Source organism: Hemibagrus wyckioides, linkage group LG20 (assembly GCF_019097595.1).
Source record: "Hemibagrus wyckioides isolate EC202008001 linkage group LG20, SWU_Hwy_1.0, whole genome shotgun sequence".
NCBI lineage: Eukaryota > Metazoa > Chordata > Actinopteri > Siluriformes > Bagridae > Hemibagrus > Hemibagrus wyckioides.
Window position 1 is genome coordinate 16,232,575 of NC_080729.1, and position 13,283 is coordinate 16,245,857.

At 40.4% G+C, this 13,283-nt stretch overlaps 1 protein-coding gene across 1 annotated transcript in view; it reads left to right on the plus strand.

Annotated features, from left to right (window-relative positions):
• Nucleotides 1-10,372: 10,372 nt before the first annotated feature.
• Nucleotides 10,373-13,283, plus strand: part of ncana (neurocan a) — a 61,305-nt gene continuing 58,394 nt past the window's right edge. The window contains exon 1 of the mRNA XM_058417970.1: nt 10,373-10,442. Within this exon, the coding sequence (XP_058273953.1) occupies nt 10,373-10,442 (70 nt within the window). The remainder of the gene's footprint in view (nt 10,443-13,283) is intronic.

Genomic DNA, 13,283 nt, shown 5'->3' on the forward strand with positions numbered 1-13,283 from the left:
CGCCCAAAGATTCATCCAAATGACTCCCAAGAGTCACCAACAATCTCTCCAAGCTTTATAACTCTTCTCTACACATTTAATACAAAGTTTTGTTTCCATCTCTGCATGTCAAACAGTAAATACGAACTGAAACATTATTAAGATTAAACAAAAAAAAAATGAATGAAAAGATGGATAGATCTAATGTTTCGCTATCACTCGATGTACTGCTTAGCATAACACTGACACAGAATATCAGTTCAGCTACAGTACATTAGCTCTGCTAGCCAGCTAACATCAGAGTTACCTCTCCAGCTAGAGCTATCTGATAAAATATAAATTCGTATGCCTCTGTGTCACACATAGAACACCAACTGTCGCCCGTCACTTCGTCTCTTGCTAGTATGAACGGATAAAAGCCTAATGATGCCACTGTTAAGACACAGACTGATCTAAATGAGCGAGATGGCCTTGGCCGTAACATCAATCTGGTTTTTATTCCGTGGTCATTAGAGAGCTGAATCACCTTATAGAGCCTTATGTTACCAACCCGACATCCCAGAGATCCTGATCTTGACCAATTAAACCTGTATGTGAGAGAAAGAAAGACAGCGGGAGAAAAAACAGAAAAAGAAAAAGTCCATTCCCACATCCCTCCTTCTCGCCCTTTATTTATTTATTTTTTTCCTATTGTTTAATATTTAACCTGCTGGAGTCCAGTGTGTCCGGGATTTTTCTTGAAATGTCATTTTTGTAATGTGTTGCGATGTAGCAGACATCATCGGCAGACATGCAGAACTCCGTCTAGCTGTTTATTGTATAGAGAACTCGCTGTTTAGGGAAAATGAAGTCTAGATTTTCTTGACATACAGTTTTGACGTTCTCTATAATTGTCCTTTCGTGTGATGCGGCCTTTATATGAGTCATTGTAATTGTTTCTGTCTGTTTGAACGTTTCTTTGTGTTTTGTTTGCTAGGTTTCTTTTCCTGATAAATGCCACAGACAGTCCACTGATACACTACTGATAATATTATATGGCCATAACACAACACTACTCCTACCTTTAGTTAGCTAGCAAGCATTGCTCATAGTGTAGCTCGTGAGTAGAGTTTGCTAGCTGCTAAGTTTCAGATACACTATATTGCCATAAGTTTTGGGACACCCCTCCAAATCATTGAATTCAGGTGTTGTTTTTCAGGGGTTGCGCTTGGACCCTTAGTTCCAGTGAAAGGAACTCTTAATGCTTCAGCTTCATACCAAGACATTTTGAGCAAATTTCATGCTCCCAACTTTGTGGGAACAGTTTGGTGATGACCCCTTCCTGTTCCAACATGACTGCACACCGGTGCACAAAGCAAGGTCCATAAAGACATGGATGAGTGAGTTTGGTGTGGAGGAACTGGTGTGACAGAGTCCTGACCTCAGCCCGATAGAACACCTTTGGGATGAATTAGAGTGAAGTCTGCCAGCCAGACCTTCTTGTCCAATGACTTTACAAATGTGCTTCTAGAGGAATGGTCAAAAATTCCCATAAACACACTCCTAAACCTTGTGGAAAGCCTTCCCAGAAGAGTTGACGCTGTTATAGCAAAGGGTGGGACAACTCCATATTACATTCATGTGCATGTAAAGGCAGGTGTTCCAAAACCTTTGGCAATATAGTGTAGCTAATGTAGGAGAGGGAAATTTAATAGAAGAAAAGCTTTGTAAATTTCCCTTTGTGATGAATACAGTATCTATCTATCTATCTATCTATCTATCTATCTATCTATCTATCTATCTATCTATCTTTATTTATCTGACTAGCTTAGCTCAAGTAGCTAAACTACTTTGCTGCTTGTGTGTATTACACAAGGCAAAATTTAGCCTAATGTTTGCTGATTTAATGTTAGTGTTGTTAGCTAATTAGTTGCCAGCTAGTTGGGTTAGTGTTGATAGGTAATTAGTATACTGCTGAAGAGGTGACTTAAATGTTTGCTAAACTAAACAGCTACCTGGGTAGCTTAGCTAATGTAGCTGAACTATGACATTAAAACCAGTGTTATGTTAAGAGCGATAGCAATACTCTGATCCATGAATTTTTGTTTTGTTTTGTTTAAGCTCACATTTAATGGTGTAGTCAGTAAAATTTAGATACAAGAGCATGAACGATAATGTTTGGAGTTGAAATTGTACTCTCTTTATGTTCCGTCTTTCCATTTTAGTGTATCGTTGTGGTAGAGAGCTAGAAAGACTGGATAGTTGTTTTGCTAAAATATAATTATAGTATAATAAGGGCTCCTTCAGTTGGCAGGTCTGACAGAGGCTGTGAAGAGTTCACACAGGGACTGACAGCTCGTCCAAAACTCTCAGCCACAGGCTGAATCATGAGACACACTCGTCTCCGTTTCTCCCACCTCTAATTGAAAGATGTTCCCTCGCTTTCCACCCACCATTACCTCTGGGGTAAACCGGCACACTGAATGTGACATCTAACTAATTCTCTTTCTCATCACTTCTCTGCATCAACTATTATATAATTGGGAAGAGCCGATAACACAATAATACTGATTAGAAACCACCGGTTCCATCAATATCAGGATCACACACATGTAGGTGGTTCCACAGTCGTAATCCGCACAAACCAGATTGTGGTTCCTCCTCTTTGTGGTCGCTGGCTTTGCTTTAAATTCAAAGGCTTCATTATTTCCTACTCCCAGTCCCTGGTCTATTTTAATTATCTGGAGGGTGTGTGTTTGATTGACTTTGTGTGCGTTTTAATCTCCAGGAATCAGTAATCACCCTGCAGCCCTGAAGCAAGACGGAGTTTCCCTACAGCACTGCTGTACAATGCAAGCCAATTAGTATGGAAGCAAGCAAATCATTTTGAACCTCAGGGAACCTAAAGCTGAGATTTTGCTAAAGCAAACTCGTGATAAAAAACTATGCTGGTACATTTAACCTGTGATAATGGCATCGTAGTGTCAGTTTATCTTAATTTTCGTGCTAGGGATTTCCATAGGGCTGTCTATCAACCATGTGCATTAGAATATCAGGCAACACCCACTTCATGGCTGATGAGAGGCGGAGTCATTGTTTCAACCTGGATAATCTTCTCTAACAGCACATCCTGGGGTTTTCTGCTCTTTTTATGCCCAAAAAATAAGATTAAAATTTTTCATTTACTAATACGTGACACATTATACTATGTATGGTTACATTTAATGTTCAGGATCATCTGTGAAACAAGATTATTACTGAGGTAAGGGTAGCTATAAACACAATAATCCAACAAAAGTGTAATAATCCAACAATAATCGTCTGAGCTAATGCCAGAGCTGATTTTAATGTTCTAGCATGTTAATAGAGTGTTTATAACATATCTGATCAATTCATCAGTATCTTGAAAACAAGAAGAATGTGTATTTACAAATCATTAGCCATCTCCATACAGAGATTTCTTTTAGAAAGCAAGGACATTGTGTCTCAAGATGAGCTGTTTGTTTTGTGTTTTTTTTTAAATCTAGAGATTGATGCTCTCAGCAAGACTGTCATCTGTAATTCCCATCTGATTCTATTCGTCTGGCAGTATTTAAATGTGAGCTGTAGACTTTTCCGCATTGCTTGTCCTCTCCGAAAGGTCCAGAGTGCAGGCGACCGCTGGATCGATGAGGGTTACGGCACCGCAGTGCTTCCAATATGGCTGCTTGCGCTATGGGGCTCATCCATCATTGCTTCCACAAGATGTTTGATTAAGCTAAGGGTCCTAACAGGGCCCTGTCCTCGCCTTGGGGATTTATGATCAGGCCCTGAAGGGACACTTCCTCATGCAATGCAATGATACGCAGCCAGCCATGCTGGGGGAAAAGGGCCAGGAAGGCGGAATGTTTTCTTTATGCCCACCAGTGTGATTTAGAGCCGGGGATGATGTCTTGTTTCTGCAGTAGCTAAAGGGAACTGGTTATATCCCAGTCAGAGACATTTAATACTGAACTGATGGCTATTTTTATACCACAGTGCTGATTGGTTAGATGTATAATTAAGTTTCTATATACACAGAGAACCTGAGGAATCAGTCTCTTGTGTACTGACTCGTCTATACTGGATTTCTAAGATGCCGTAAATAGATATTAGGTGAGATAAATCATACAGTATTCCTTTAACTTCATCCTGAAGCCAACTAGAAGGACAAACCTGGAGTATTTTAGCTGTGCTCACTAGTTTCGAGATAGAAATGACAGCAATATTTCGATTATAGGAGTATTTCCAGTAAAAAGGGACTGTGTTAAAAAACTTCCTATGTCACCCGAAGAGAAAAGATTTATGATTTATGTATATCTCGCGTTATTATAGCACATACCCCAGAGCTTCATACTGACAAATATGTCGATGTGTTTCTCTGTCACGGTTTTCCCGTAGACGTGACAACATATCCACTGGCTGCTTTTCCTTGGGTGTATGATTTGCCAATTCGATAATCTCCTTATGGCTAATCCTTGATTCTGGGGATCAGAAAAAATGCAAAAGAAACCAGAACTCAGGGTTTTTTTTGGGGGGTTTTTTTTTTTGCATAAGCCTTAAGCATATGTCTGAGTCACGGCTACCATTAATAGTCGTCATTACGAGACATTCTTTTCCAAGTGAGCTGTAAAAAAGACAACAAGCTTCTTTCCAGCAAAGAGTATTGAAATTGAGAATACATGATTCGGTCCATTTAGGATTTTGGGGGTTTTTTTCACACACACTTACTGGAGTATAAGGATAAGGCTTATAATCGTTCATTCCTTTGCCGGGTTTTATTCTTTTCATTTGGTTTCAAGCCTCGAACATGTGCATATTACTAGAAGCTATTGGATTTCAGCCATGCAGGCCAACACGAGACGTGCATTTTTTTCTTTTTTGCACATCTCTCAGTACAAGCACATGGCATAGGTGAGCTAATAACAGTGCTCCAGTCCAGTGCTATGAAAGTCTGGCTTTAGCTTATATATTAATAAGGCATTCAGTCATCTCCGCTTGACATAATAACCCTCTCCCTGCCATCATGGAGCATTAAACTTGAAGTTGAACCAATCATGTTCGTGCTCAGACGCAGTGGATAACTTCCAGCATCGCAGTTTGGTGGACATGCTGTTTCTATGAGGACCTGGAATCATTCTATGAGTCAGGAGAAAAAATGCAAACAAGAAAACAACCCGAGGGAACAAATATCCAGAAGCTTGGATGCTCCCAGGTCCAGAGTCCAATTTCAATAACCAGCTGGCTCTTTGTGTAATCCAGGAGCCGAGCTAACCAAAGCAATTTAAATCGTAGCTAACTAAAAGCCTTGTAAAGCCTGAAAGGACCGTCTTTTCTAAATGATTGGCTGTCTAAAGCTAAATGATCGGTGCGAGAGAGAAGGGCGGACCTGATGGAGAATTTACAGTAGAGGCAGGAGCTGCGTCATCGTGTCCAGGCTTTGAGAAACTCATTCCTCATTTCAATCTCAATAGAGTCTCTCTTGGGCACCGTTGGTGTCAATGCAGAGAGCATGCCCTTCCCAGGCCTGTAAATAAGTCTCTCTTTAGCGCTCCCTTTTCTTTCAGTCTCGCTTAGTCTTTATTTATTTCCCTGTCTCTTTTTCTTTTCACTGTCTACCCTTCAGTCTGTCCTAGCTGGTTGTACATTAGCCATTAAATTTTGGCTGCAGTCCTGAGCCATGATTTGACATTTTCTCACACCAAGTCTTTCTCTCTCTGTCTCTCTGTCTTTCTCTCTCTGTCTCTCTCTCTCTCTCTCTCTCTCTTACACTCAATCTCCTTAGTGCTCCCCTTTTCCTGTCTGTTTGTTTCTTCTCTGGCTGTCTCTCTGTCTCTCTCTCTCTCTCTCTCTCTCTCACTCTCTTACACTCAATCTCCTTAGTGCTCCCCTTTTCCTGTGTGTTTGTTTCTTCTCTGGCTGTCTCTCTGTCTCTGTCTCTCTCTCTGTCTCTCTCTCTCTCTCACTCTCTTACACTCAATTTCCTTAGTGCTCCTCTTCTGTTTGTTTCTTTTCTATCTGTTTCTCTCCCTCTCTCTCTCTCTCTCTCTCTCTCTCTCTGTCACACTCTGTCTCCTCTGTCTCTGTCACTCTCTGTCTCCTCTGTCTCTGTCACTCTCTGCCTGTCTCTCTCTCTCTCTCTCTCTCTCTCTCTCTCTCTTCCTGACTGCACAATATGGACAGAGATAGCATATTGTGACTATATTGCTACAGATCATAATCACAATATGCCTCACAATGTCCTAGGGAATGTAAAAACATGTGCATGTAAATATTTCAGGAAATATTACCCATATACTGTATACCAATACCAACAGCTCCAGGACCCAGAGTTAAATCCTGAACTCGTGAGTTTCCTCCAGCTTCTAGTGTTTCCTTTTAACTGTGTTGAATGTGTTAAAAAATGGGGGGAAAATATACAGGTAGGTGGAATGGCAATGCTAAATTGTGTTAGTATGAATGTGTGTGGAGGTGAAGGTGAAGTGGGCGTGGTCTAAACCCCTAAAGAGTTTTATTATTATTATTATTATTATTATTATTATTAAATCTGAACTCTGTCACTAAGCCTCCAGAAACACTGGAAAACACTGAAACAAAACCCCTAAGGAGTCTGACAGTTCCTCAGTCTCAGATATCACTCAAGTAAATAGATAGATTTAGGAAAAAGTTTTTTTTTTGTTTATAGTTTTTGTTTGTACACGCCTGTGATAGATTTTACAAATTGAGTTCCAAAACATGAAAAAACTGTAGCCTAATAAACCTCTGCAGCCCTAAGCATGTTAATGAACAGGGTCAGGAGCTTCGTATCTGACCGCTCGCTTGTTTTGAGACTACAGCTACATCTGCATCTGACCTGCAGATTCCAGCCCCTGTGCAAACCTCTAGCCCTAACCACATTCCCATGTGAAGCTTTCTGGCAAAATCTTCCTAAAAAACAACATGAAAATGGAGTGATGGGTCTCACGTTAGTATTCATATCTGTCTGTTTAAACTTCATTATGCATGACTGACTGGATGGCTGAATGAAGGAATGTCTAAATGAGTGAATGAACGAATGAACCAGTGAATGAATGAATGAATGAATGAATGAATGAATGAATGAATGGGTGAGTAAACAAATGAATGGATGAATGAATGAACTAGTGAATGAATGAACGAACGCATGGATGAATGGTTTGATGGATGAACAAATGAGTGAATGAATAAATGATCTAGTGAATGAATGAACAAACAAATGATTGAATAAATGAATAAACAAATGAATGACTGAATGAATGAAATAGTGAATGACTGAATGAATGAAATAGTGAATGAGTGAATGAATGCATGAACAATGCGTGAAAGAATGAATGAACAAATGAGTAAATGAATGTATAAACAAATGAATGACTGAATGAATAAATGAACGAATGAACCAGTGAAGGAGTGAATGAATAAATGAATGAGTGAACTACTGAATGAATGAACAAATGCATGGATGAATGAATGAATGAATGAATGAACAAACAAAGGAAAGAATAAATGCATGAACAAATGAATGAAAGAATGAACTAGTGAATGAATGAACAAATAAATGATTGAATAAATGAATGAACAAATAAATGATTGAATAAATGAATGAACAAATGCATGATTGAAAGAATGAATGAATGAACCAATGTGTGAATGACTTAATAAATGAATGAATGAATGAATGAATGAAATAGTCAGTGAATGAATGAATGCATGTACAAACTAATGACTGAATGAATAAATGAATGAATGAACGAGTGAGCAATCTAGTGAATGAACTAATGAATGAAAGAACAAACAAATGAATGAATTAATGAACGAACAAATGAATGAAAGAATGAATGAATGAACAAATAAATGAATGAACAAATGCATGATTGATAGAATGAATGAATGAACCAATGTGTGAAAGACTTAATAAATGAATGAATGAAGGCATGTACAAATTAATGACTAAATGAATGAATGAACGAGTTAGCAAAACTAGTGAATGAGTGAATGAACTACTGAATGAATGAATGAAAGAATGAACAAATGAATGAATTAATGAACGAGCAAATGAATGAAAGAATGAATGAATGAACAAATGCATGATTGAAAGAATGAATGACTGAACCAATTTGTGAATGAATGAATGCATGTACAAATTAATGACTGAATGAATAAATGAATGAATGAACGAGTGAGCAAACTAGTGATTGAGTGAACGAACTAGTGAATGAATGAATTAATGAACAAACAAATGAATGAAAGAAAGAATGAATGAACAAACAAATGGATGGATGAACAAATGAGTAAATGAATGAACTAGTGAATGAATGAATGAACAAACAAATGAGTGAATAAATGAATGACTGAAAGAATGAATGAATGAACTAGTGAATGAATGCATAAACAAATTAATGAATAAATAAATGAATGAATGAGCAAGTGAACAAATGAACAAACTAACTAATGAATGAATGAATGAATGAACACCATTGTAGAAACCTTTTTGCTCAACTTCATGCATACAAAATAAACCTATGGCAAATACAGTACACACACACACACACACTGTATCAGAGCTCAGGCTCAGACCTCCACCATCTTCATGTAGTAAAGACCCACAGGTACACTGAGATACAGATTAACAACCAATAAATTGTGCTACTCTTCATCTTTGTTTTTCCTCTCTCTCGTTTTCCTGGAGGCAGTTTTATTTTTATTTTTTTCTTCCTGGCAGCTCATCTGAAGCTCATGTCCTGCTGTCTGGCAGAATATGCGCTCCCTCCCTCCTGGTTCTTTCTGGCATCTGGTTACTGTGGCCACATGATGCCCGCGTGATGCCCATGTGATGCCCGTTCAGCGGCACCGAGCCCTCTCCACATGCATAATGGATAGGCTACATAAGCTCTCTTCACACTCGCAGTCTCCCTGCCAAGAGTTGGGCTGGCGAAACACAAACAGGCAAGCAATGTGTTCAAGAAGCCAGTCGCAAAACCACACACACACACACACACACACACACATACACACAGAGTCATTGCTCCCATGTATATTTTTAACAAGCTATGTCCTGGCTGTCAAGTGTCCTGCATCTTTTCTTTTTTTTTTCTCACTGTCACATTAGAACTTAAAGGAGCAATGTGTAATTTTTCTAAACAATATGAGCTCCCGGTTAAAAACCACACGTGCCGCGTGAGTTATAAAGATCTTTAAAGATGTAAGACGGTATAAAAAAGCAGCATCTTCCTGCTTAAAGCAGCTCTGTTTTATGAGCTCGCGGAGGGCCAGAAAAAAAGCTTGATATAAACAAATCCTGGGATTTCCATTCTATTAAAATTGTGGAAACTGCAGTTTCTTTTTTTCGAGGTAGCTTTAACATTCGGTGATTATCAGAGGCCTAGGAACAACTTTTTATACAAACAATTTTATAAACTGCAACTTTAAAGCTGCAGGCTTTTAAGGCTGTGTAGGGTTTTTTATGGCTGCAAAGCTTATGTGATGAGACAATAAAATAATACGTTTAAAAAGAACCTGTAAGGCAGCATGACCACCCACAAAGAGAGAGAGAGAGAGAGAGAGAGAGAGAAGGCTTTTCTTGAGAAGAGGCAAAGAAGGAAAATGCAGAAAAACTGTGAAGGGGGGCTGTGAGTGCCGGGAAGCAGGAAAAAGAGAAAGACAAAGCAAGAGGGAAGAAACGGGATGCAAAGCTCATTAACATTCAGCGAGTGCCACCACCCGGGCCACCTGATTGCTATTCTATATTTGATTAAAAAAGTGAAACTTTTTTTTGTAATTTCAACGTGTGGACGCACATTTACATTCATCTCTCCTCTTCCTCCTGGTCATAAAGGACACACAGTCGGCCTAATAAACCCTGGTGTTTTTCATTTTTCATCAGGACACTGAGCGTGCCTCATCAGTTAAGTGTGTGTGTGTATGTGTGTGTGTGTGTGTGGGTGGGAAGGCAGTTGCGATTTCATGATGCCCTTACTACTGACGAATGTCACAGGTCGCCTCTGCTGAAAGAGGCTCTCGCTTTTCAGCCTTATCTGCCCGTGTGAGTGTGTGTGTGTGTGCGAGCGTGTAATGATATGCTTGTGGAGATGGCAGCGAAAGGAGGTTGGCTGTGTTCTCGCTGATGATGAGAGATTGGTGGAAGGTCAGGGTGCTGGTTTATAAATTATCAACACAGGTTTTAGATGGAGAACGTGAAAGAGAGCGAGAGAGAGAGAGAGAGAGAGAGGTTTGGTGGAATCTTTTTTTAATGAATGTCTTTGTCTGACCCTCAAACAGCCAATAAAGCTTCATTTGGGATTCAAATCACAGCGGTGTTTCCTCTGTCCTCCCTTTCTTGACTTGCTACCTTACAGTATTCTCTGTTTTTTTCCTCGACAGGATGGAGGGTGTGTGTGTTCCCAGTGGGCTGCAGGCTCTCTTAGTGCTCCTCTGTCTCTCCAGTGGATGTGGTAAGTCAAAGATGTGTCTCACTCCATTTGTCCTGAGCTTGTGGAGAATTATGGATAAAGATGTTCACTAATGTGACTTGATTGATGAGTTACAAATCATATACACTGACCAGGCATAACATTATGACCACCTGCCCAATATTGTGTTGGTCCCTATTTTGCTGCCAAAACAGCCCTGACCCGTCCTGCACTGTGTATTCTGACACCTTTCTATCAGAACCAGCATTAACTTCTTTAGCAATTTAAGCAACGGTAGCTCTTCTGTTGGATCGGATCACACGGGCCAGCCTTCACTCCCCACATACATCAGTGAGCCTTGACCGCCCATGACCCTGTCGCCAGTTTACCACTTTTGATAGATACTGACCACTGCAGACCGGGAACACCCCACAAGAGCTGCAGTTTTGGAGATGCTCTGATCCAGTCGTCTATTCGCCATCACAATTTGGCCCTTGTCAAACTCGCTCAAATCCTTACGCTTGTCCATTTTTCCTGCTTCTAACATCAACTTTGAGGACAAAATGTTCACTTACACCCTAATATATCCCACCCACTAACAGGTGCCATGATGAGGAGATCATCAGTGTTATTCTCTCACTGCTCATAATGTTATGGCTGATCGGTGTAAGTGTATAATATACAGTGTATGCTTGCTTTGTTAAACTGAACAATCTAAAATAGCTATATAAGACATTCTATATAGTTGAGATCGTCCAGCATTGTGGCCTCTCAAATAGAAGTGATGGACAGATATCCCACAAACTTTGGCCATACACAGTGTACCTCTGAAGTGAAAAATCAGAGCTCCGAATTCATTAAAAAACTTGGACGCCTCCATATTTGTCTCCAGTGAACATTGTACCAGATGATGGATATTTATATCCTTAAAACATTAATCTGTATAGTCAGTGTTATATTTGCTATAGAATATATTTGCATATTAATTCATGTAATATAAATGAAATATGCAGTGTTAAAAAGTTTGTTTGTGTGCAGCCAGCTTTCACTAACATCATTTCCTGAACCTTGAAGCTGAGAAGTTTCCTGAATAGATTCTTTAATTTGCTCTCCAACATCGATGCTCAGCAACATCAGGGGACGGCGTAACACGCAAGGAGGAAAGCGCTGTCCGATTACTTCCACATGCATGAGCTCCCAGAGGCAGCTAGGGCTGCGGTGATTAATGAAGAGAGAGATAAAGGAAGTGAGAGAAAGAGAGAATAATCTCTCTATCACTGATGGCTGTTGCACCATCTGGATCCAAACGTACGATCTCCACATGATAGGGCAAGCGCTTTTCCGTAGCACCACTCGGGCACCCCCTGAGTAGCTGAGAGGGCTTGTTTCTTTCCTGGTCAGAGGGGATGAATTGTGAGAGCCGACCTCTGGAATTAAGCAGTAGAAAGCCGGCTAATTGGCTTAGCCTGCACATGCCAGTGGTTTCGAATAGCTGTTGCATTTTTGCATTGATTTCCAAGTAGACTGAAATATCTCAGTAGCAGAGGCTCTGCAGTGGCTGAGCTGCATTAGTGGAAGATTAGGGTGCATTTAGTTTTAGTAGTGACAAAATATAATTCACAGGTTACATTCATCTGGAATTTATTATCATAAAGCTGGTGATTATGAAGAATTGACAGGAACGCTAATGTTGTTTCGGCTGCTCCCTGTTTTGGGGTCAGCACAGCGGATCATTTAGTTCACACAGGTTTTACACCAGATACCCTTCCTGAAGCAACCCTCCCATTTGATCCAGCACTGTGAGTTAATTCTGCAGTGGCTGGGTTAGCTCTCTGCCTGGGAATCGAACCCAGGCCACGGCAACGAGAGCCCAGGATCCTGCCGCTGGACCACCAAGGGCATATTGTGATAATATGCATTTCAAAAGCTTCCCATTCAACCATGTTGGAGCACACAACAAACCCTAAAACCTTCACAGTGTGTGGTTATGATAACCTGTGTTGTCTACAAGTGTATGAGTTGTGTAGAGCTTCCTGCTCCGTCCTCGCTTATTGCAGTTAGACATGCTGTAGGTTTCGCTCCCATTCTCAGGGCCACACATTCCCTGGCAGCTTCACTCACTCGGCCAGGCATTTCATTAAACGCCCCACAGCAGTGTTAGACGTCACAGCGGGGCTGATGGGAAAGTGAGTTCCCTGCCAGGCCACTTTTATGCTCCTGTACGTCCGGAGCAGCAGTGTATAGAACATTAGGTTAGAGCTGACAGATGGACTATGTGAGAGGTTTAATGGTCAGGGTTTTTTCGAGTGCTGTGAGGTGCCACATGTGAAACGTGGCTCCTAAAATAAATGTAGTGGCTACGTGTGTCGATAAGTAATGACTGTGCACTAGCACACACCAAAAAGCTAAAGCTGTTGCTCTTTGCCTTTTTTTTGCACTCAAACATTTCTGTATTTACTTTAAGTGCTGTGTAAGACTGTGTTTGGGTCAGCTTTAAAAAATATAAAAACAGGGTTCCACAACCTTTGTTGTACCATGGACCGCTCTGATACCGGACAATTTTTCCGGGGTGGGGTGATTGATGGGGAGCTCTCTAGTGACATATTTTTTGGGGTCATTTTAGCGTGGGTTAGCTTGCGGACTGAAGTATGGAAAAATGCTGCGACTGCGTCAAATGCTGGAGTGAGCCACGGGCGGAAGTGGCAATTTATTTTTAATAAAATACATGTCATTTTAAGTTCTATATATAAAATTATAAGTTTATTGTTTCTTTGTGGGGCAGCATGGTGGCTTAGTATTTAGCACTGTTGCCTCACAGCAAGAAGGTCCTGGGTCTGAATCCCAGGTTCGAACAGGCAGAGGCCTTTCTTTGTGGAGTTTGCA